At 35.4% G+C, this 24,477-nt stretch overlaps 2 protein-coding genes and 1 pseudogene across 2 annotated transcripts; all 3 read left to right on the forward strand.

Moving 5' to 3' along the window:
* The first annotated feature begins 3,966 nt into the window (after positions 1–3,966).
* LOC132189702 (aspartyl protease family protein At5g10770-like) lies at positions 3,967–7,228 on the forward strand. The gene is made up of 3 exons (XM_059604475.1): positions 3,967–4,236; positions 4,943–5,392; positions 6,088–7,228. Exons 1-3 carry the CDS (start codon positions 4,032–4,034, stop codon positions 6,912–6,914), a joined length of 1,482 nt encoding a protein of 493 aa, XP_059460458.1. The 5' UTR covers positions 3,967–4,031; the 3' UTR covers positions 6,915–7,228.
* Positions 7,229–12,079: 4,851 nt separating this feature from the next.
* On the forward strand, positions 12,080–15,575 carry LOC132190355 (aspartyl protease family protein At5g10770-like). The gene is made up of 3 exons (XM_059605324.1): positions 12,080–12,290; positions 13,966–14,415; positions 14,565–15,575. Exons 1-3 carry the CDS (start codon positions 12,080–12,082, stop codon positions 15,392–15,394), a joined length of 1,491 nt encoding a protein of 496 aa, XP_059461307.1. The 3' UTR covers positions 15,395–15,575.
* A 7,398-nt stretch (positions 15,576–22,973) lies between these two features.
* LOC132189505 (aspartyl protease family protein At5g10770-like) overlaps positions 22,974–24,477 on the forward strand; it is a 1,645-nt pseudogene continuing 141 nt past the window's right edge.

The raw sequence follows: 24,477 nt of genomic DNA on the forward strand, positions 1-24,477 counted from the left end.
ACTTTCAAGGATGTAATGAGGCATGGAGAAGGATATTGGACCCCATTTTAAACAAACAAAATATGTAAAGAGTGATATTTGGGAATACTACAGCTTTTACTACAAGTTCCTCATAACATTTATATTCAATCCTATAATCAACATTTTTTCTTTAAATTAATTATGACGAATCATACCTCAAAACCACCCAACATCTGATTTTCGTTCATCCTCCGTATTAAAGAAAACGCTACAATGATATTTCATATATGAAGTATCACTGTATATCAATTTATCTTTTATTTTATCAATTCCTATTTCCAAATTCTACTTCTCCGTTTAATTAGAGAAATGTTATAGGTACCAAATATTTTATGAAGAGAGACTTATCAAATTGATGTGTAACTCATTCATTGGAAATGATCAAAATAATTAATCAAGAAAAATGTAACGGGTACCAATAAATAAGCTCCACATTATTTTAGTACTCTTCTCTTGGTAAAAGATTTAGTACCTGTAGTATTTATCATTTAATTATTCCTTCTTTACGCCTAAAAGAAAGAATAAAAATTAAATCATTCTCCAAAATAAAGAATGAGACGTAGAGCGTTTTAAATTAAAAGTGGTTCTTTAAAATAGAAAAAGAAGAGCTATTCTTCAAAATTCGAAGAAAATTTTGAAAGATTTGATGCAAATGCTCTTATAAACTACTATAAACGTACTGAAGTAGTTAAGATGAAATTTATCACGTCAACTACTTCTATTGCTTAATTTTCTCATTCCATGTGAGTTTGTAAACAATAATTGCACTGAAAGCTGTAATAATCAATGATTATTAAAAGAGTAAATTGTTGAAAATGAATGATGAGGCAGTTAACCCATCAAAATCTCTCTCTCTCTCTCTCGTGTTGTGAAAATTAAATCATGAGACACAGATTCCAGCTTTCTTCCACCACCCGGCACACGCCAGAAGTGGAGCCCGGCCTCCCGCCAAACAAGATTCCAATCATCGTAATCTCTCTCACCGTTTAGCTCTTTCTGTCTCTTTCCCATAAGAATCCAGCTATTTTAGACCCACTAAAAATGCATTATGGCCCACAGCCAAACAAGGTTCCAAGCATTATGAGAATGAGTGCTTATAATAAGGGCCACAAGACCGCCACTTGACCGTTTTCTTGGTGGCCAGCGATATATGTATATATATATATTTCTGGCCGGCCATGACAATGATGGCTTGACCTCTTAAGTTTCACAAATATCTCCCTGCAACCAAGTTGAAGTACCTGCACATGGAAACAACTTTATGGGTTTGGATTTTCCCCCGTGATCATAGCTGTTGCATTTACAAGGAATGCTTAACGTGGTGTAAGATATTAAGAGAGATGCCAGATTTTTTCTCCCTTTGTTTCGGCGTAAAATATATATATATATATATATATTTTAAAAAGTAGTTATGTTTGTTTGCAACCTGTAAAATGTTGCATTTAGTTGGTATGAAAAATCACTAAATATATTTTTTTTAAAATTTTTTTTCTTCATATAATTTGAGGAGTTGCGACAGAGATAAAGAGAGATGGCGAGAAAAAGCTGTGGAGGAAGAGAGTATGTGAGAGTAAAAGGTTTTTAGATATGAGAATGAGATTTAGTGCAATTGTTTACCTATATTATTTATAATTTGGATAAATAATTGTAAGATGGTTTTTGTGGGATTCACCTATCTAAACAGGTATTCGGACAAATCGAGACTTTTTTGAGCAGGTAAGCCCACAATTGCTTTTCCAAGGGTGTTGGAGAGCATAAAAAATGGTATATGCAGATGAGAAAGTGAATCATTTTACGCATTGTGAATGTTATTTTTTTTAGTCAATTGAAAATATTTTGAGATTGACCAACACTTTATATCGTGCTAAACACTAAAAAATATTTTGAGATTGACCAACACTTCTACGCCGAAACCAACGGATGACTTGGAATTGAGTTCCATCATCAACAAGTTCGGCACCAATTACATAATTTTCCAAGCAAAAGTAGACTTCTGTATGCAAGCCCTGACATTGTGGTCCTGTGGAAGTGGTGGAGTACTCCCCATTAGTCTAAGATTTACATTTCCCGTCTGTATTCCTGTTGAATTTTTGCTCTTTCTTCTGACAAAGTTGATCATCAATTTCACTTTGTCTTATTGTAGAAACTTCCAAATTGCTTTGTAAAAATCGACCTTGTAAGATTTGGGATTCAATGAATCCTTTCACACAGGCACACAAATGTCACAAGCAAATTAAATAAAAACACATAGATTTTTGAAGTTTGGCATCCTAATAATTTCATCAGATTAATTATGTTTTAAACCCAATTCTAGTACCATGATGATCTATGGTTCATATTGTATAACTATATATATTGGGCGCCTCAACCCCTATATGGGTCTTGCTTCTATTTAATTAGTTAATAAAACTAATTCTTATCCATAAAAAAAAAAAAAAGTGTATGATTAATCAATATAATTACATATACTAATCAAATTATAAGCCAAACTCAGGGTGAGATCTCCCATGATAAGAGGTAGACATTCAACCAGAGCATGTATGACACGCATGTACGTACCTTTAACGGTAACAGCATGGAATTTTCATCCCTCCATATCCCAATTCCCAACCTAGCTATCTATTATGCCTCCATCAACATAATCAGGTTTAGTCTGAAAGGAACCAGATTATATACAATATGGTTCCATCAATCAATCTCTTTCAAGCCTCAAATTGAAATCTGCAAATCAATTCAATAACCGTTTTAATTACAATCTGCTGCATGGACCCAACTGGTGAAACACATTAATCACCCAATTTTTGGAGGGTAATTATTTATCGTAATTCTAGCTCTTAATTATTCGGAAAAAAAAAAAAAAAAAAAATCCCTGATGATCATCTCAGATATCCTTGAACTCCATTCCTACTTCTTCATCTTCAAAGACTAAAATAGTTTACAAGAGTGTCAATTTCTATGCTAGCTTACAATATGGCAAAATGAACTACGTACCACACGATATTTTTCAAGAAGCATTCTCATTTCTTCGCCTTTGTGCATACCTTTTCGTCTTAAAAGACTAAGCAGTTTACAAAAGTGCCAACTTTTACCTCACAATATGATAAGATGGGCTATCTTCAGGAAACATTCTCATTTCTTTCTCCTTTGCACTTATTTGGCTGAACAGTGGAAAAGATTCCCTTTTTCTTAGCTTTTCTTTGTAATCTTCCAATTCTGAAATTGCACAATTATTGACCTTTGCAGGAATTCAACCCTAATCTCTCCCTTGGATAGAGACAGGATATAGCATCCAGTGCAATATTGGGCCATGCTCACTTCAAAAGCATTAAAAAAATATGGAAAATTCCATGAGAATTTAAGGGTGCTAGGAAAATCAAGATAGCCTATAATAGATAATTAGAGGTTCATTGAATATGATAATTAGGGAATAGGTATAATTATTTTTTCAGCTATCTAATCTAATGACTCTATTTTGTATAGATTCAACTATAAGCAGGCATGGATATATCTATGGGTGGTCCCTGGAGGGCAAAAAGAGAAAAAATAAAACCAATATATTGACTAAGTTTGTTAATTAAATTCTACCTAAAAGGAATTATATGTGATTTGTTGAAACTAAATGTGTCACATGAGAGATTAAGAAGCCCCAATTAAACTTGTCACCTTAATTAACCCTCAAAATCTATGAAGCCACCCCTAATTTGCCCTCATAAAATATTCTGATTCCATCAAGGATTAAAAGTTTGGTTGAGCTTTGCACACCACTAGTTATATAAAGCTCAATTATTCAGGATACCCTTGAAATAGCATGAAATAGAAAAATTCAATTATTCAGGATACCCGTGAGAAATAGAAAAATTGTGGGTGACGTGTAAGAATTGGCAATCTATTGAATTTCAAATTAGTATATAATAAGGCCAACAAAGACAATAAAAGTTCACATGCAGCAGCAGCATAGTTGAGAGAGAGAGAGAGAGAGAGAGAGAGAGAGAGAGAAGGCTAATTAAGCAATGACCACTCCCAATTCCTCCTCCTTCCTTGGGTTTTTCCTCGTGACCACTCTTCTTGTATTTCTTTCTTCTTCAAAGAAGCTGGGATTCGCCTTTGCAGGAAGACAGAAAATCGAGAGCAATAACCATCTTCTTCATCATCATACTCATACTGTGGAAGTCAGCTCTCTACTGCCATCAACCACTTGCAGCCCTTCTACCAAAGGTATTTGATTTAACACAACTTTGAAAAATCTCTCTCTCTCTCTCTGTCAAATTCTCCTTTCCCCCTCTCCCGCTTTGATTAGAAAAAAAAAAAATTAATGGCAGAAGAAATCAAGAAAATTCAAATAAAAATCTTGTTGGGATTCATGGCTCTATCTATGAATCAATTATTGATATTCAACACCCATTTCTACAGTGTCTTCATGTGAGGTGTAAAACTTCAATCAATGTTTGGTCACTTACCCAATACAGTAAAATGAGATACAAGCAATAGATTGTTTGTTTTTAGCACAAATTCTGCTTTTCAAAGTAAGTTTTGCTGTCCGCCAAAGCCAAAGTTTTCATTGAAATTGCGTTAAAATAAATTCCTTATACTTAGTTTATTAAATTAGCGTAAATTCTAGAAGTATGTAATTCACACGTGCTTTTTTAAGTTGTCTTTTCATGACCAATTAGTGGGTTCATTTTGTTTTTGGATGATTGTAATTCATAATTTAAGGAAAAAGTTTTTCTTTAATCCAGTTTATTAAATTACAATATATTCTTAGAGCTCATAATTTTCTCATACATTTGCATGCTTTGTTAATCAAATTACATAGTTTAAAGAAAAATGTCAATTTAATAGAGTGGATTAATACAATTAGATATTGATGTTTTTGTTGGTATTAGATGTGAATGTGTTCTAACTGATTGGGAATTTAAAACAGCTCCTAATGGAAAGGCATCCTTAAAAGTGGCACACAAATATGGTCCATGCTCCCAACTTCACCAAGACAAAGCGAAAACTCCGACCCATGCTGAAATCCTGCAACAGGATGAGTCAAGGGTGAAGTCAATCAACTCCAGGCTCTCCAACAAGTTGGCCGGCCGTGGCAACAATGATTTGAGGAACTCAGAGGCCTCCACCAATATTCCGGCCAAGTCCGGTAGCACAGTCGGCACGGGCAACTACGTTGTGACTATCGGCTTTGGCACACCCAAAAAGGACTTGACGCTCATATTTGATACCGGCAGCGACATCACTTGGACCCAATGTGAGCCTTGCTCCAAAAGCTGCTACCAACAAAAGGAACCAATCTTCAACCCATCAGCATCCAACACTTACACAAATATCACTTGTAGCTCAAATTTGTGCTCTAAGCTCGTTTCTGCAACAGGTGATACTAATTATAACCCTGACCTCTATCTATAGGACTTAAAACATAATGATTGTTACCTTATTTACGGATCGAATTCTTTGGAATCAAAGTAGAAATTTTTTATTTTCCTTTGGACCTTTGGTATATATGCGAAATTAATAATCCTTATTAATGGCTTATGATGATCAAATATCCTCTAACTTGTTTAGTACATGTAATTTGCTTTTGTTATTTCTATTATTTTTCCAATTTATTATCTGTCCAGACAATGAACTTCTTAATTAATATTAGAAAGAAGTTTTTTTTTTAAAATTTTGTATTTTACAATCCCTTTACAAACACATGTGATAGTCTATATATATTTTATAGAAACAAGTATCACGTGAACTATCACATAATAATTTAGATTTTAGTTGATAACTATCACTTTAGTCTATTATAAACAAGGTAAGTATTATGTGAATTATTACGTGATAAGTAATGCTTCACTTCATACTCATTTATCACACCCATGTCATACCGCCTAACATATATAACATTTTTTAAGTGATTAAAGTATTATATATAAGTCACTTAAAACACGTCATATATATATTGAATGCACGTAATAGAAAGATTAATTTATGAAATTTAAACATTAATGAGGTGTCAAATTTACAGCCAAATAGATTATGTACTTTCCATATAATTAAATAGAAATATTTTGCATGCAGGAGTCACACCGGGTTGCTCAACCTCCACATGCGTGTACGGCATACAATACGGCGACCAGTCGTTTTCCGTGGGATTCTTCGGCAAAGAGAGGCTGACCCTCACACCAACAGACGTGTTCGACGACTTCCTTTTCGGCTGCGGCCAGAACAACCAAGGCCTCTTCGGCGGCTCCGCCGGGCTGCTCGGCCTGGCCCGTGACCCGCTCTCCTTCGTCCAACAAACCACACCCAAGTACGGCGGCTTCTTCTCCTACTGCCTCCCCTCAAGCTCCAGCTCCACCGGCCACCTCACCTTCGGGAAAGGCAGCGGCGGCGCTTCCAACGCCGTCAAATTCACGTCCTTGTCGAAAGTCTCAGACAGCACGTCGTTTTACGGCCTCGACACCACCGGCATAAGCGTCAAAGGAACCTCGCTAGCGATCTCGCCCTCGGTTTTCTCGGCCTCCGGGACCATCATCGACTCGGGGACTGTCATCACGCGCCTGCCGCCCGCGGCGTACAGCGCGTTGAAGTCGGCGTTTAGGGAGGCGATGAAAGCGTATCCTCTAACGGATCCGCTCTCCATACTCGACACGTGCTACGATTTCAGCAAATACGACAACGTTTCATTCCCGAAAATAGCCTTCTCGTTCAGCGGTGCGGCCAATGTTTTGCTGGACGGGACGGGGGTGTTCTATTTTACAAAAACCTCGCAGGTTTGTTTGGCTTTCGCCGCTAATGGTGACGCGAGTGACGTGGCAATATTTGGGAATGTTCAGCAGAAGAGGTTGGAGGTGGTGTACGATGTTGCCGGAAGGAGGGTTGGGTTTGGGCCTGCTAGTTGTTAGCTGAAAAAGCCTGGGTAATTAATCACAAAGAGAATCTTTGTGATTAGTGGGCTTAATTAGCTCTTGTGGGGAATTAGTAATATGGATTAGGGCTTCAACACTTGCATACTTATAACCCATTGGAAAAATCAATGGAAATAAATAAATAATATTGCAGTGAAAAGGGGTACGTTAATTAAAATATATATTTCAAAAATGATGCATATACCTATGTTTCAATGACTATTTCACAATGTTATTTACAGGAAACACTATTGTATGTATGACTATTGTATAATATCATATCATGTGTAAATGGAGTGAGTTTGGAGTTGTATGTAAAATGTTATGAAAATGAATAATGAATGTGAGGCTTTGGAAGCACACCGAAAGACGTTTACGTGAATGTGTATAGCCTCAATGTAGATACGTTCATCGGCTATAACAAGGGATAGGTCAATAAGGTTTCGAAGAGAGTAAATCTGTAGAGCCAGTCTTACGCTGATATAGAGAGTTAATCAAAACATTAGTGAAAAATAAAAGATAGAAATTAAAAAAACGATGACATATTGCATAGTGATAAGAAATGTTTTCCATGAAATGACAGTGTTTATGAAAAAAAGTAAATAATAAAAAATAAAAACCAATTATTTTCTAAAAAGTAAATAATTGTTGAAAATGTTTGAGGAGACAGATGATGAGTAGATAACCCATCAAAATCTCTCTTTCTCTCACAATCATGGGACAGATTACAGCTTTCTTCCACCACCACCCGCTAGAAGTGGAGTCCGGCCTGCTGCAATCTTTTTCACTGTTTGGCTCTTTCTGTCTCCCCTCTATAAGAATCCAGCTATTTTATACCCACCAAAAATGCATTATGGCCCACAACCAAACAAGGTCTCAAGCAGCATGAGAACTACAAATGAGTGCTTGTAAGACTCACAAGACCACCACATGACGGTCATGACCCATTTTCTTAGTGGCCAGCCATATACATATAATTTTTTTTTTTTCCTGGTAGGCCATGACAATGATATCAAGACCTTTAAGTTTCACAAAAATGGATGCAACCAAGTTCAAGTTCTTGCACATGGAAACAACTTTATGGTTTGGCGTTTTCCCATAGCTATTGTACTTGTACAGAATGCTTCAAGATTTTTCCCCGGCTTGTTCCGGTCTGAAAATGTTTTCAGTTCAAAATATTTATTTTTCTTAAATAATAGTAATTAGTTTTCACCATTTATTTGCAATTAATCCTTAAAATGGGTTGAAAAATCTTTTTTTTTTTTTTTTTAATCCTTAAAGGGCTACAATGGGGTCTTCCCCATTTTTTTATCCAAATGAAAGAAAGAATGGGAGACCGGCCAATTGGGAATGCTCCAAACACTAGGTTAGAAGCAACCCATCTAGCTAACAAATGTGCTTAAACATTAGCACTTCTAAAAACTTTACTAACTTTCCAATAGAAAAAGATAATAAGAAAAAGTTGATATCTGAAATAATGAAAGCAAAGTTCTAATCCTTGAAAAAAAAATCCCAATTTTAAATGATTAAAGAGGATGTTGATTGCATCCCCTTCTAGAATGGCTTAATTAGATTTGGGTGCCATTAGTGGATGGACACAAGTGGACACCAGGTACATAATTTTCCACGCAAAGTAGACTTTTGATTACAAGCCTTGACCCTCGTGGTCGAATCCTTAAAGGGCTACAATGGAGTCTTCTCCATTTTTGATCAAAGTGAAAGAAAGAATGGGAGACCGGCCAATTGGGAATGCTCTGAACACCGAGTTAAAAGTAGCCCATTTAGCTAATAAATGTGCTCGAACATTAACATTTCTAAAAACTTTACTAACTTTTCAACTATATATAAAAAGATAATAAGAAAAAGTTGATATCTGAAATAATGAAAGCAAAGTTCCAATCCTTAAAAAGATCCCAATTTTAAATGGCTAAGATAATGTTAAATATTGCCTCCCCTTCTAGAATGGCTTAATTAGATATGGGTGCCATTAGTGGACGGACACAAGTGGACACCAGGTACATAATTTTCCAAGCAAAGTAGACTTTTGATTACAAGCCTTGACCCTTGTGGTCGAGTGGAAGTAGTGGACTCCCAATAACCCTAAAAATATATACATTTTTCAGTCTGAATTCCTGCGGCATGTTTGCTCTTTCTGACAAAGTGGATCAATATCACTTTTGACTTGTTGTAGAAAGTGCCAATTTGCTTGGTAAAAATCGACTTTGCAAGATTTCGTATTGATGCAGGACAGAAGGATAACAAGAGAAAATAGATAAAATAATAACATAAAAAAAAATAAACCATATTCATCAGAGTCTTAGTCAATAGAATTTTGGTAGAATTTTACTATCAAGAAAAAGATAACATTAATTATGCCTTCATGAAAACATGTTTTTCCATAAAGAGAAGTGCTAGGAATTAAAGCCAAACAAATGAACTCAAATTTTTTTTTCAAATTGACATGGTAGACCATGAGTGGCAGGGCAGATAAGGGAGAGAGAATAACATATATATATATATATATATATATATATATATATATATATATATATATATATTAATTTAAAAACCCTTGCCACGTCAGTTTAGAAATTTTTCTGAATTCATTTGTTTGGCTCTCTAGTACTTCTCTTTCAATAATCATAATTTGCCCTCCATAGGAGTACAAAATAGCACTTAAATAGACACAGTAAAATAAATCATAACCCTAATTTAACTGACTTTAGGCTAAGTCTATTATCTAATTATAAAATATCACTAACTCTAGATTAGATGGCTTTGGCCAAGCCCATTACAATAACTCTTAAAATATGGATAAAATACCAACTAAATAAAAATAACTTAATTTACTAATAAACCAAATAAAATTAAAAGAAGAACTTATTTATTTTTCCTTTTGCATTAGGGATTCAATCAATCCTTTCACAGTTACGGATGGGATCATTTGGACACGAGGTGCTTCATAGTCTTTCTTCATTTTTTCTTATTTTTTTCACTTTTTAAAATTACTATTGAATCTATGAGGTTTATATGTGAGACCCATATAGCTCTACAATCCAATGATAATTTTTTTTTTATTTTTTTTTTAAAAAAAGAATGAGAAAAAGGACCAGAAAGAGGAAAAAATGCATTTTCCTTTGAACTCAAACACACAAATGACAAAAGAGAATGAGAAAAGGACCAGAAAGAGGAAAAAAATGCATTTTCCTTTGAACTCAGACACACAAATGACAAGCATATTAAATAACACACCTATTTTTTAAGTGGGAAACTTAAAAATTTCATCAGATTGAGTATGTTAAACCCAATAATTCCTATACTTCATCTGGTAGTTCCGGCATTGTAAATATTGGCTATGGAATTTGCAAGGAATACATGTCTTCTGTTCACCAACCGCTGGACATCTCCTTTATCAGACATTATAATAGAAGACTTGTTTGGTAAAAGCTTTGAGCTTTTTTACTGTAGTAGAAATTGATTGATGTAGAAAAAAATAAAAATGTTTGGTATAAAAATGAAAAATTTTGTTTTATAATAATTTTTTTTATTTAAATAATAGTAAACAGTTATTGAGATAATATTAAAAGTAAGAATGTTGGAAAGTTAATTTTTTTAAAAGAATAGTATCGGGCTTGTGAGGTCTTTTGCCAAACAGCTAGGGCCTGAGTTTCTTTGCATCCATTAATTATATCTCACTCTACCTCTTGCTGCCCCCAAAGGTGTAGCTCACAAAAATTGACTTATTTTTTAGGCACTTTCTTAGTTAGTGGACCAAGAAATTTTTTGGACCATATCATTTAATTAACTTATTTTCAATGTGTATATATATATTTTTTATTATTTGTATAGTGCAACAGTTTTTCTATTGCTTCTCTAAACATTGAGAATGCTTTAGGGTAGCACTTTAACTTCTATATCTATTATTTTAACACAAAATATTTCTCTTTTCTCTCTCATCTCTCATTTTTTTTTTTTTTTGCCTTTTATTGAAAATTGTAAAGTGTATTTAAATAATAAAGCAAAAAATACCACATATTTTTTCAGGAAAATTCTCATTTCTCTCCCCCTTTGCACTTGTCTATTTGGCTGATCACAGTGGAAGAGATTCGGAATCTTTTCTTAGCTTTTCTGTGTAATCTTACTTATTAAAAAAAAAAAAAAAAAATCGAGTAAGTGGGTTGTTGTATATATATACGCAATTTTGTATTGAGAGACTTTTCCAGTAGTCGTATTGTTTTTTTACAAGTGGCATATATGTGTTGGTCTAGATAACCTTCAACTTATTATAATGGTATGGGAAAGCATTAAACAATGCAATCCCAAAAATTGCACTTCAGTCAAATCATCTAATAAGTGAATTTTGTGCGCAAAAATCAGTATACTGATTTGTGAGATGAAACTTGGGGCCATTGAGAACCAGGCTTAGCCCTTTATACATATTGTAGCCCGCGAAACCATAAACTTTGGATGAGCTTTGCCCACCACTAGTGACATAAAAGCTCAACTAATTATTAAGGGTACCTATCATATAGTCTGAAATAGAAAATGTTTGGGAAAAATATACTTTGGCCCTTCAAAACTATCACTCATTTTATTATTACGCTTTCAAACTTTTAAAAGCTCCACATATTCCTATCACATGTCAAATTAGACACTTTTGCATTTTTTTTTTCCCAAAGTTATTAAAAAACAAAATTCAAAATATATAAAAACAACCATTTTGAAAAAAAAAATTAAAAAATTAAGGGGGCTAGTATAAAAAAGGGTCACCCCTTTTTAGGTGTTTTCAGTTTTTTTTTTTTTTTTTTAATTTTTTTTTATTACTAATTTTAACCTTTTCAAATTGTTATTTTTTTACTAACTTTAAAAGAATTTTAGGGAGAAAAATGAAAAAGATGTATAATTTGACTAACGGTAGTAGTATGGGAAACCCCAATGGTACTTTTTAAATTTTAGAGATGTAAGTGCAAAATAAGTGATAGTTCAGAAGGCTAAAGTATATTTTTTTTTCTCCTGTATGTTTAATTCCTCAAGTAATAGGATTCTTAAAATAGTGGGTGACTTGTAAGATTTGGCAATCTATTGTATCTCCAACTAGCTTATATAAGGCCAATAAACACATGTAGGAGCAACATAGTGATCAAGAGAGAGAAGGCTAAACAATGGCCAATCCCCTTTCCTCCTCCTTCCTTAGCTTTTTCCTCTTGAGCATTACTCTTGTATTTCTTTCTTCTTCTTCTTCAAAGAAGCTGGGATTTGCCTTTGAAGGAAAAGAGACAATAGAAAGCAATAACCATCTTCATCATCATCATACTCATACTGTGCAAGTCAGCTCTCTACTACCATCAACAACTTGCAGCCCCTCCACCAAAGGTATTTATCACCTTTGAAAAATATCTCTCATATGTATTATTTTTTTTTATAGTATATTGTTTTTAACTTCATAGTGAAAACATCTTAAGTAAGATAAAATGGATTTTTATTTTTGTTTCTAATGTGATAGACATAGTTTGAATCTTTGTAATTGAGAATTTTATATATGTATGTGTATGTGTTTATCGTAAAAACATTACTATAGACTTGAGATTTGATTGTTTAAAATTTTCGATAAGGTTATCAAATATAATATAAATAGTCTATTTCATGATAAAGAAAATATTATATTTGATTCATTACAAATACGTACAAAGATCAGTGAAGTTACTTTTTATAAGTTTTCAAATAAAATCAAGTTGTCTAGTTAGAGAGCCACTTCTATTAGGATGTGATGTAAAACCTCATTTTACAGTCTTTAATAAAAATTTAACACATCATGTAAAAATAGCAAATACAATAGAAATAAAAATATCATATCTTTAATATAAATCAATACTATGAACGTTTCCATTCATTCTAATTCAACGCCCATCATCAACCACCAAACCCTCCCCCCCCCCTCCCCCACAACCTCCGAGCCTCGATTCCAGAGTCTCCAAAACCAACTAAGATGGTGGCTTCGGTGGTTTTGTTGGTGGTTTTTTTAATGAGTATTTTGTCTATGAGGTATTTTGTTAAGAGAAATAAAATTATTTAGTGTGAAGGGTTATATTAGTTTTTGGTATTTCAAGCTTAAGTGTATGCTTCCTATTGGAAAGTACAAAACACCCCGTTTATACTATGACCTAATTGAAGTTATTCTCAATGATAAAATATTAACAATAATTAAATAATTAATGATTAGCTTGTATTTATGAAAAAATATAAACAAAAGAATAAATAAGCTGATTAAGCAGCTCGTGAACAAGATAAAGCTCATTTGGAAAATAAAAATAAAAATAAACAAAGTGCTTTAAATAGAATATTTAACTCCTCAATAAACGAGCTCAAAGTTGGAGATAAGTAGTACTCAACCAAAGAAATCGGGGTTACCTACTAATGGAAGTTATAATTAAGTATGAATATATAGGCAGGTCCAATTCATTTGGCAAAGAGCATTGATTGTTTGGACAGCTATAGTTGGCCCTACAAATAGGTTGTGACCGTCGCAATAATGGTTTTAAGGGATTGGTTAATATTTGGAAAAAAAAAAAAAAAATCTCATTCGTTGAAACCTCAATCTTTGAAATAATCTCATTTTTTGGCGTTTTCTTTTTTAATATTCAACTTAATTAAGTTTAATTTTAGTTGGAACAGAACCAATTGAGATTGAAATTGTTGCTTGTGTCCTATATATGAAACACATGTTCCACTATAACGGGTCAATTTTAACGGGTCAAGTTTCAACTCAAACTAAACAAAAGTCAAAAACCTATTAATTAAATTATCATGTCAATCTATTTGTGTTCTTTTTATATCTAAGTGGTTTCATTTATTGTGAACATCGTCAAATTGATAATTATAATTTTTTTTTTTTGGTTGGATGTTTGTAATTCACAATTTGATGTCACATATTTTTAGAGCACATGATTCTCACATGTATTTTAAAAAATGTGGGAAAAATTGTACGTTTTATTAATCCTATTAAACATGTATGTAAAAATAACATATTGATTGTGAATTGAAAACACAGATCCAAATAGGAAGGCATCTTTGAAAGTTATACACAAATATGGTCCATGCTCCCAATTCGGGCAACACAAAGCAAAAACTCCTACCCACATTGAAATCCTGAAACAAGACGAATTAAGGGTGAAGTCAATCCACTCCAGGCTCTCCAACAAGTTGGCTGGTGGCCGCGGCGGAGATTTGATAGACTTAAAGGCCTCCACGAATATCCCGGCCAAGTCTGGTAGCTCCGTCGGCACAGGCGACTACGTTGTGACCATCAGCCTCGGCACACCCAAAAAGGACTTGACCCTGATATTTGATACCGGCAGCGACCTCACTTGGACCCAATGTGAGCCTTGCGCCAGAAGTTGCTACAATCAAACGGAAACGATCTTCAACCCATCAGCATCCAAGACTTACACAAATATCACTTGTAGGTCAAATTTGTGCAATGAGCTCATTTCTGCCACAGGTTATACCCCTATGTCATGTTATATTTCAAAAATTATACTTATTATTTATTATCAGGGAATTATTACAATAGAATCATTAATTTGGGAAATTTTATAATTACGGCCAAATACTACTTTATTTTATATATATATATATATATACATGCAGGAATCACACCGGGTTGCTCAACCACCACATGCGTGTACGGCATACAATACGGCGATCAGTCGTTTTCCGTGGGATTCTTCGGCAAAGAGAGGCTGACCCTCACACGAACAGACGTGTTCGACGACTTCCTGTTCGGCTGCGGCCAGAACAACCAAGGCCTCTTCGGCGGCTCCGCCGGGCTGCTCGGCCTGGGCCGCAACCCGCTCTCCTTCGTCCAACAAACCACACCCAAGTACGGCGGCTTCTTCTCCTACTGCCTCCCCTCAAGCGCCAGCTTCACCGGCCACCTCACCTTCGGGAAAAGCCGCGGCGGAGCTTCCAAAGCCGTCAAATTCACGCCCTTGTCGGAAGCCTCAAACGGCACGTCGTTTTACGGCCTCGACACCACGGGAATAAGCGTCGGGGGAAGAAGGTTAGCAATCAAGGCGTCGGTTTTCTCGGCCTCCGGGACCATCATCGACTCGGGGACTGTCATCACGCGCCTGGCGCCCGCGGCGTACAGCGCGTTGAGGAGTGCGTTTCGGAAGGCGATGAAAGCATATCCTCTAACGGACCCGCTCTCAATACTCGACACGTGCTACGATCTCAGCAAGTACGACGAGATTACGGTCCCAACAGTAGCGTTCTCGTTCGGCGGTGGGGTCACCGTGGAGCTGGAGGCGGTGGGGGTGTTATACATTCCAAGAATCTCTCAGGTTTGTTTGGCTTTCGCCGCGAATAGTGATGCGAGTGACGTGGCGATATTGGGGAATATTCTGCAGAGAACGTTGGAGGTGGTGTACGATGTTGCCGGAGGGAGGGTTGGGTTTGGGCCTGCTAGTTGTAGCTGATTAATTAAGAAATGATTAAGCTGGGCTAATCACAAAGAGAATCTTTGTGATAGCGGGCTTCAACAGTCTCACTAGAAACCATTGGGAAAATCAATGGAAATAATATTAGAGTGATCAAAAGGGTGATGATCAAATAAAAGTTTGCAAGTCGTGTGTATATATATAACCAAGTTATATTCTGTTTGCAAAGGGTCACTTTATATATATATATATCAAAGAGAAATGCTTCTTGTTAGAATATATTATTTCCTTTGTTAGAATATTTTATATTTTCGTTATTTAATTTGTAATGTAGGGTTTATTTCTTTCCTTATATATTTTAGGGTTTAATTTGGGTTTCTTGGTCACTACTCATTGTCTCTCTATAAATAGAGAGTTATGTAATATTGATTGATACGGTGAATATACAAGATGTAGCCCATACGTCTCTCTCCGCTTCCGCTCTCTTTTCTCTCTTTTATATTTTAGTATCTTATATTTTATATATATTTCAACATGGTATCAGAGTCACGTTTCTGTTTCTGTGGCTTTCAATAAAAGTCTTATGATGTTTCTATGGTGTTTTCTAGCATTCTCTTCTGATGATCTCTTAATTTTGTTGTGATCCACGGCTTTATTCATTGGCAAATCTTGGCACAATGCGGTTTTGGCCCTTCACGGGAATTTTAACGGCTAGTTTTTGTTCTTCTGCCTCATTGTCAGTTGCGGCTTGGCCCTTCACCGGATTCTTTTAGTGGTTTGTCTACGTTCTCCGGTATTTCTCCAGCCGTCACTTTAAGCCTTTCTCGTCTTTGTTATTGGCGAACCCTGGCACAATGTGGTTTGGCCCTTCAAGGGATTTAATGACTAGTTTTCGTTCTTCGACCGTCATCGTCAGTTGCGGCTTGGCCCTTAACCGGATTCTTTTAGCAGCTTGTCTCTATTCTCTAGTATTTCTTCGGCCGTCACTTTCAGCCTTTCTCGCCGGCATTGTCTTGATCCAACCATCGACTTTAGATGCCTTCAATTTATTCTCTTTTCCAAACTCAAGCTTACACCTTGAGTTTGAGGGGGGATGTTAGAATATATTATTTCCTTTGTTAGAATATTTTATATTTCCGTTATTTAATTTGTAATGTAGGGTTTATTTCTTTCCTTATATATTTTAGGGTTTAATTTGGGTTTCTTGGTCACTACTCATTGTCTCTCTATAAATAGAGAGTTATGTAATATTGATTGATACGGTGAATATACAAGATGTAGCCCATACGTCTCTCTCCGCTTCCGCTCTCTTTTCTCTCTTTTATATTTTAGTATCTTATATTTTATATATATTTCAACACTTCTAAACACTAATAATGGGCAGAGTTAGGAGTGTACAAGTGGAGTGGTTATTAACCGCTAACTGCAAATAAACTCAACCAAATAACCACAAATAACCTCAACCGGATAATCACATAACCACCTAGGCTCATTAGGGTTACCAATTATAATTATTGGGTAAAGCAGTTAATAACCGGATAATCACATAATCGGTAACTACAAATGTATGAAATAGTTCTAGGGATGAAAATTGTGACGTGAATTGACTTTAAAGTTGTTTATTTTAAAATAATGTATGATATGTTTCAATGACTGTTTTATAATGTTATTTAGAGAAACAAATAAGGAGAAAACATCTTTATATATATATATATATATATATATATATATAGAGTGTGATAGATATATTTTTTGTGAGACACAGACACATTGTATTATAATTTCTAATAATTTGAATTGTATTGATCGCACTTCTATATATTATAATGAAAATATGGTATATAAAGACAACAATTTTTCTTTTTAGTCTTACCATTACATTTTATTATTTTAATTTCGCCTCTACTCAAATATAAAGATCTTAGAAATATTCTGTTTGCTTAATTAAAACTAATTCCGTTTCCTAACTCCCTCTTAAAGTTGCATGTATATATGAAATTTACATGCGCAACTTTCAAGAAAACAACACTTGTTATAAATGTGTGGTTAAGTTATTATTATTGAACACGAGTTTTAATTAATGGAGTGGCTCGTCTACCCGTATTAGTTTATACACCGCAAACCCATGCACAGAAACAATTACTTCAATTGTTACATCCATCCTTCACTAATGGATATAAAAGTATAAGCTTCCATCATTTAAATTAATTACCTCTCATTAATTAATTTCTTGCAATTAATTGACAAATTAAGCCCATTTAATTAAGAAAAAATTAAAAAATGGGTTCAGGCAAGATTGTGGTATTGGTTTTGATGATGAGCATGATTGCATCCATGGTGGTCGGAGATGAAGACTACGAGAATTGCTACCGGGATGTCTTCAACGAGTGCGTAGGTCGACGAGGTGCCGCTCTTTCCGAGGAATGCAACATTGAAGCTGCTCAGGCATGCGACCCTATGCCCGTTTGCTGTGGCAACCCAAATCGCATCAACAACTGACATATATATATATATATATATATATACTAACATCTGAAATTGGAAGGACTAATCTGCAAGATTTGCTATCTATATAACTATTATTTAATTTCTACACTAAGAAAAAATTATTGTTATATATAAAACTCAATGTACGAACCTTTTCAATTTTATGTATTGTCTTTTTAATATTGGGTCGTATAAATATTGACTTGTGAATTAATGTTGTTGTGTCTTATTAGAAAAGAAAAAATATATGAAAGTTGAAGTGATGTGTGTTTGCATTTTTTTTAGTGAGAATTTTTTATTTTTATTTTTTAATTTCATGCGTATTGGCAGACAATTATAGCTCATTTCAGTAAGAAAAAAAAAAAGAAAAAAAAAAAGAAAAGAAAAGAGAGGCAATTTTACATCTGTGGTTAAAATACCGTTAAATAACAATGTACTATAATTGTTCATTGCTTTAACAAAAACAAAAAAAAAAAAAAAAACAAAAAAGAGAAAAAGATGTTAACAAACATAGCCAAAGTTTTTTCCTCCGTTATGCTCATGTATCATATATATATATATATATATATATATATAGGTATATATATATATATATATATATATATTTTTGTGCTTATTACAAATATATATATATATATATATTTTTTGTAAAGCATTTCACAAGAAAATCAACTTTTTTAGGGCTTAATTCCATTTTGACTCTAAAAAAGTCGCCTGGATCTATCATCACCAGCCGCTTTTAATACCTTTGACCGGGGTTGACGCGTTGGTTCGTGGACGCTAATGCAGATATCATCGGGCCGCCGACTACTTAAGTAGACCCTAATAATGACTTCTTAGCCAACTATGTCAACGGTAAAGTCCTGAGTGTTGGACGCCGTATCAAGCTAGAACGAAGATGAGTCGACATTCAGTGGGCCCACCATCAACATCCACTCATAGTGGACGCCGATAGTGTAAACCATAAAGTGGGGACGCTTTACCGGTCTTAAAACTCCGTTAGCCCAAATGATGATGGATGCCGATGTGGTTGCATCATTAGCGCCCAAACGATAGTGGACACTAGTGGGTCTTTAAAAAATAAAAAAAAATAAAACCATGAGCCGATGGACGCCGATATTGCATCATTACGCCTAATGTGCCTTAAAAAATAAAAATCAACTATCAACCATCAACGCCCAAACGATAGCGCATCACCGCATGCATTGAATCCTTAGTGGAACGCCAATGGTCTTTAAACCATCAGTCCAAACGTGATAGTGGACAATTTCAAAGCGGGATCTGGTAATGGTTCAACTAACTAAAAAAAAAAAATCGTTATTAGGGCCTGACCGACCCTAATAATATATATATATATATATATATATATATATATATATATATTTAAAAAAAAAATTAAAAAATGTGGCCATATTCAAAAGATATATAAATGATCCTAGTAAAAAGAATAAAAATTTCTTGACAAAAAACTACCAAAAATAACTCAGAGTTATCAATTAATTAGGAAAGTTTGCAGGCTGCCTAAAGAAGGATGTAGTTGAGACTCCAATTGGAGGTTTCAATCTTAATTGGCTTTAATACCATATCAGGTTTATGATAAAGAGTTTTAAGTATATTATTAAAAATCGAGTGAGGCCATTTCAATGGAGGCCAGGAAACCAAAGCTTAGGCACAAATTAGACTAGCTTGTGCTACTTTGATCTTGTACAAGTTGCTGCAATGAGATAAACCATGCACCTGATCTTATGTTCTTGAACTTTAGAAGATTTTGAGGCATTCATCAAGACATGAGTTTATCACAATGTACGAATTTTACATAAATTCACCTAACTTGAAACACATGAAACTATATTTGAAACATTCATATATAAGTTTTGACTAATTATACGGTTTGAAGATGTGTGTTTCTTTTCTAGAGCCCTTTGTAACATGTAAAATTGTCCAAGGAAGAGGCGCATATCAATACAGATAAGCAAATATTTAAGATAAAAGAAAGCTTTAAGGAAAAAAAAAAAAAAAATCTCAAAGTGGCCGGAGTACATATCCATTCAAAACCATTGCTGCAGATTGCACGGGCAAACAAAAAATTTCATACTTCAAAACAGCCATTGTACCACCATAGTAGTTACATTTCAAATGCCATAAACAAATCTAAGTATTTTCACTGGAAAGCTGACCACTACTACAAACCAATGTGGGGCAAATGAAAACCAAAGCAGACATAAATAAATGGCTAAAAGGTTAGAATAAATCCTCAAAAAGGAAAAAGAAAAAAAGAAAAAAGACGGTAGAAATTTTAAGTACCATAAAGCACATTGGAGCAGTAATCTTGAGCATGACTTTAAAAAGTGACCTCCAAGAGACTGAATTAGCTGAAAGGTGAAATCGCAACTCAATTAGCTATTGATTATGTGAGAACTCAAAACCATCAAAAGTAACTCAACAAAAGTAACTCAAAAGGACTTACCTCATTAAAATCATCAAAAATATGTGAGAACTGTCCCATGAACCAAACCTACCAAAGGAGAAAACTATTAAATAACTGGTCTTTCAACTCCAAAAATTGGTAGCAAATTTATTTTCAAAATGTCTTTCTAAATCTGGAAAATAAAAAAGAAAACTGAAGTATAGAACTACCATGGCTGAGAGGCACTGCAAGCTGGATGCCCTTAAGCAGTGCCTTTGATGTTCGTCCCCTTTCTCATGAGCCAATGCATATACTTTACGAACCCACTTTTCAATGTTATGCGTGTAAAACAAAAATATTGCTTATTAATGTTTAATGAAGACAGAAGAAAATGTATTGAACTACACAAAACTTAATTAAGGGACGTGTGCTCATATATATATTTTAAATTGTATGCAAGAATCACATGTTCTGTTATTAAAAATGTATGTGAGAATCATATGCCTTATGATTTTACCGTCAATTCATATTTAGTATTCTTTATATTAGTGGGAGCATTTTATAAATAGAGTAGAAATGTAAAAATAATAAACTAAATTATAAAAAAAAAATTTCCAACCTAATTTAAAGGAAAATTTTATCTATGTATATATTCATTAGATACCATAAATTTAAAAAAAAAAAAAAAGAAAAAAAAAGAAGATAAATATTGATATGATAAAATCTAAGGTCACTTGGCCTGCCTTAAAACATCACTACGCTTTTAGTAGTTCAGCTTTAACTCTTTTCTCTCTAGCCGCCAGAGAGAAAAACGAAACCCTTCAGCCACATAGGGGAGGAGGGTTGGCTGTTTGGTTGCCTCCCTCCTCCCCTTCTCCTCCTCGCTCTGGTGCTAGTTATTTACTTGATGCCTTAACCCCGGTACCTCATCTCTTTCCCTTCCTTGCCACTCATTTCCCCCTTTGTTTTTCTCCATTTTTCCCGTTCCCTGCCGCTTTTCTTCCCCTGCCTTCATTTTCTACAGCGGGCTCCTTGGCCTTGTTTTGGCTTTTTGTGGGTTCGAATTTTGTCTGTCGTCGCCGCCGACCTATGTCATCGCTTGACTGCCCGCTATTAGGGTTTTCTTTCATGCATCCCCACCACATCAAGCTCCCATGCCCCTTACGCGGCGGTTTCCAGCCTGCACGAGTTCGGCTACCGTCTTCCCACTTTGTACTCCTATTCTCTGTTTTGGTGGTTCCTTCTTGTTTTTTTTCTTCATTTTTTTCTTGTTTGTGGTTGTTTTTAGGTCCTGCTTTGTCCATCTTCTCTGCGCCTATTCGCCGCCCATCGTCCACTGTTGGGCCTTTCGATGAGTCCCTGTCGCGATGAGCTTCCGATGCCTATTCGGTTTTTGGTTCCCGACGTGTGTGTGATCGGAGTGTGCTGTTTCTTTTCTTGTTTTATTTTCCTGTTCTGTTGCTTCTTTAAGATGTATTTGTATTTTGGCGTATGTTTTTTTCCCTGTATTGTTTATTTCTTTGTTTTGTTCGGCTTGTAATAAGGCTTTTTCCTCTTTCACTCGATCTATGTCGCCTTTGGGTTAATTAGTTTTGGTCCAGACCTTTGGGTTGTGGATGTAATCATTATCCTGGTCTTTGGGTCGAGGAGGAAGAGTTTCGGCATGATACTCTTTCCGCTCTCAGGGTTGAGGAATAATTGCTATCCATGCATTTGGTTGAGTCTGTCTGTCACAGATCTAGTATTAAATCTGATTTTAGTCATGGGCTAGCGGAGCATGATAGTCTTTCCGCTCTCAGGGTTGAGGAATAATTGCTATCCATGCATTTGGTTGAGTCTGTCTGTCACAGATCTAGTATTAAATCTGATTTTAGTCATGGGCTAGCGGATTGGTCTCGAATCTTATACTAAACCAATCTTGTAGCTTTATGCTATGGTTGTTTCAGAGCTTTGCTCTGTGATGTAAGCTTTATGCTCGTGGTATTATTGAATGAAATGTTATGTTTCAAAAAAAAAAAAAGTAGTTTTTTTTTTTTTTTACTTCTATTCAGCTTTAAGAGTTATTATCCACTTTGTGTCAATGCCTTCCAACCAATAGATACTAATTGACCAAACTAATATTAAAATCCATAATTACAATAAAGGTACTTGTAATTACAATAAGGAGAATATCTTTGGAAAAATTGAAAGGCATCCCAAGGGCATGGGAAAGAAAATTAAAAGGAAAATTACACATACCCTTTTCAAATTACAATTCTATTGCTAACCAGATATATATATATAAAATAAAAATAAATTAAAAATATTAATAATGAAAACTAGCAGGATTGCATTGCGAAACAGGTATACATTATGATAATATATAGTGCCTACAATGGGGCAACATTATCATGACTTTATATGATTATATATATATGCAGCCTGCACATTTTTTCATCTCAAGTCAGAAAGTGGAAATGGCCTTTTCACTTTATAATATATATTAACTTTTAGTACAAGTTTGGGTCTTTCTGTCTCTCCTCTAAGAATCCAGCTATTTTATACCCACCAAAAATGCATTATGGCCCACAACCAAACAAGGTTTCAAGCATTATGAGAAGTGAGAAGTTTGAGTGATTATAAGGGCCAAAAGACCACCATTGGACCGTTTTCTTGGTGGCCAGCAATACATACATACATACATACATGTATGTATGTATATATATGTGTGTATGTAGGAGTGAAGAATGGCTACTCCCATTTCCTCCTTCCTTGGGTTTTTCCTCTTGAGCATTACTCTTGTTGTATTTCCTTCTTCAAAGAAGATGGGATTTGGCTTTGAAGAAAGAGAGACAATAGAAAGCAATGACCATCTTCTTCATCATCATACTTATACCGTTGAAGTCAGCTCTCTACTACCATCAACTACTTGCAGCCCTTCTACCAAAGGTATTTAATTTTTCACACAACGTATTTGAAAAATTGCATCCTCTGTTAATCCTATTAAAAATATATGTAAAAATCACTCATCGATTGTAAATTCAAAACACAGATCCTAATAGAAAGGCATCATTGAAAGTGATACACAAATATGGTCCATGCTCCCAACTTTACCAAGACAAAGCAAAAACTCCCACCCACGCAGAAATCCTGCAACAAGACAAGTTAAGGGTGAAGTCAATCCACTCCAAGCTCTCCAACAAGTTGGCAGGCAGCGGCAGTGATTTGAGAGACTTAAAAACCTCCACGAATATCCCGACCAAGTCTGGTAGCACCTATGGCACGGCCAACTAAGTTGTGACCGTCGGCCTCGGCACACCCAAAAAGGACTTGACGCTCATATTTGATACCGGCAGCGATCTCACTTGGACCCAATGTGAGCCTTGCGCCGGAAGTTGCTACAATCAAACGGAAACAATCTTTGACCCATCAGCATCCAACACTTACACAAATATCCCTAGTAGCTCAAATTTGTGCTCTATGCTCCGTTCTGACACAGGTATTTCTAATTTAATTAATCATACTCATGATCATGTCACGTACGCACGTGAAATTTAAAAGAAGTATTTTCAAAAATCATATTTATTTATTGTCAGGAAATTATTACAATATTGTACAAGATGGATAAATTCTAATTGCATGCACGTAATAGAATCATTATTTTGGGAAATTTTATAATTACTGCCAAATACTAGTTTATATAATAATGCAGGGAACCCAACGCAATGCTCTTCCTCCTCCACATCATGCATGTACACCGCAAACTATTCCGACAAGTCGTATTCGGTTGGATTCTTGGGCAAAGAGAGGTTGACCCTCGCGCCAACAGACGTGTTCGACAACTTCCTATTCGGCTGCGGCCAGAACAACCAAGGCCACTTCGGCGGCTCCGCCGGGCTGCTCGGCCTTGGCCGTGGCCGGCTCTCCGTCGTCCAACAAACCGCACCCAAGTACGGCCGGTTCTTCTCCTACTGCCTCCCTTCAAGCGCCAGCTCCACCGGCCACCTCACCTTCGGTAGAGGCACCTACAACGCTTCCAAAGCCGTCAGATTCACGCCCTTGTCGAAGGTCTCAGAGGGGGTGTCGTTTTATGGACTCAACACCATGGGAATAAGCGTCGGAGGAAGAAGGCTAGCGATCGCGCCCTCGGTTTTCTCGGCCTCCGGGACCTTCATCGACTCGGGGGTTGTCATCACGCACCTGCCGCCCGCGGCGTACAGCGCGTTGAGGACTGCGTTTCGGGAGGCCA

This window comes from Corylus avellana, chromosome ca8 (assembly GCF_901000735.1).
Source record: "Corylus avellana chromosome ca8, CavTom2PMs-1.0".
NCBI classification, from domain to species: domain Eukaryota; kingdom Viridiplantae; phylum Streptophyta; class Magnoliopsida; order Fagales; family Betulaceae; genus Corylus; species Corylus avellana.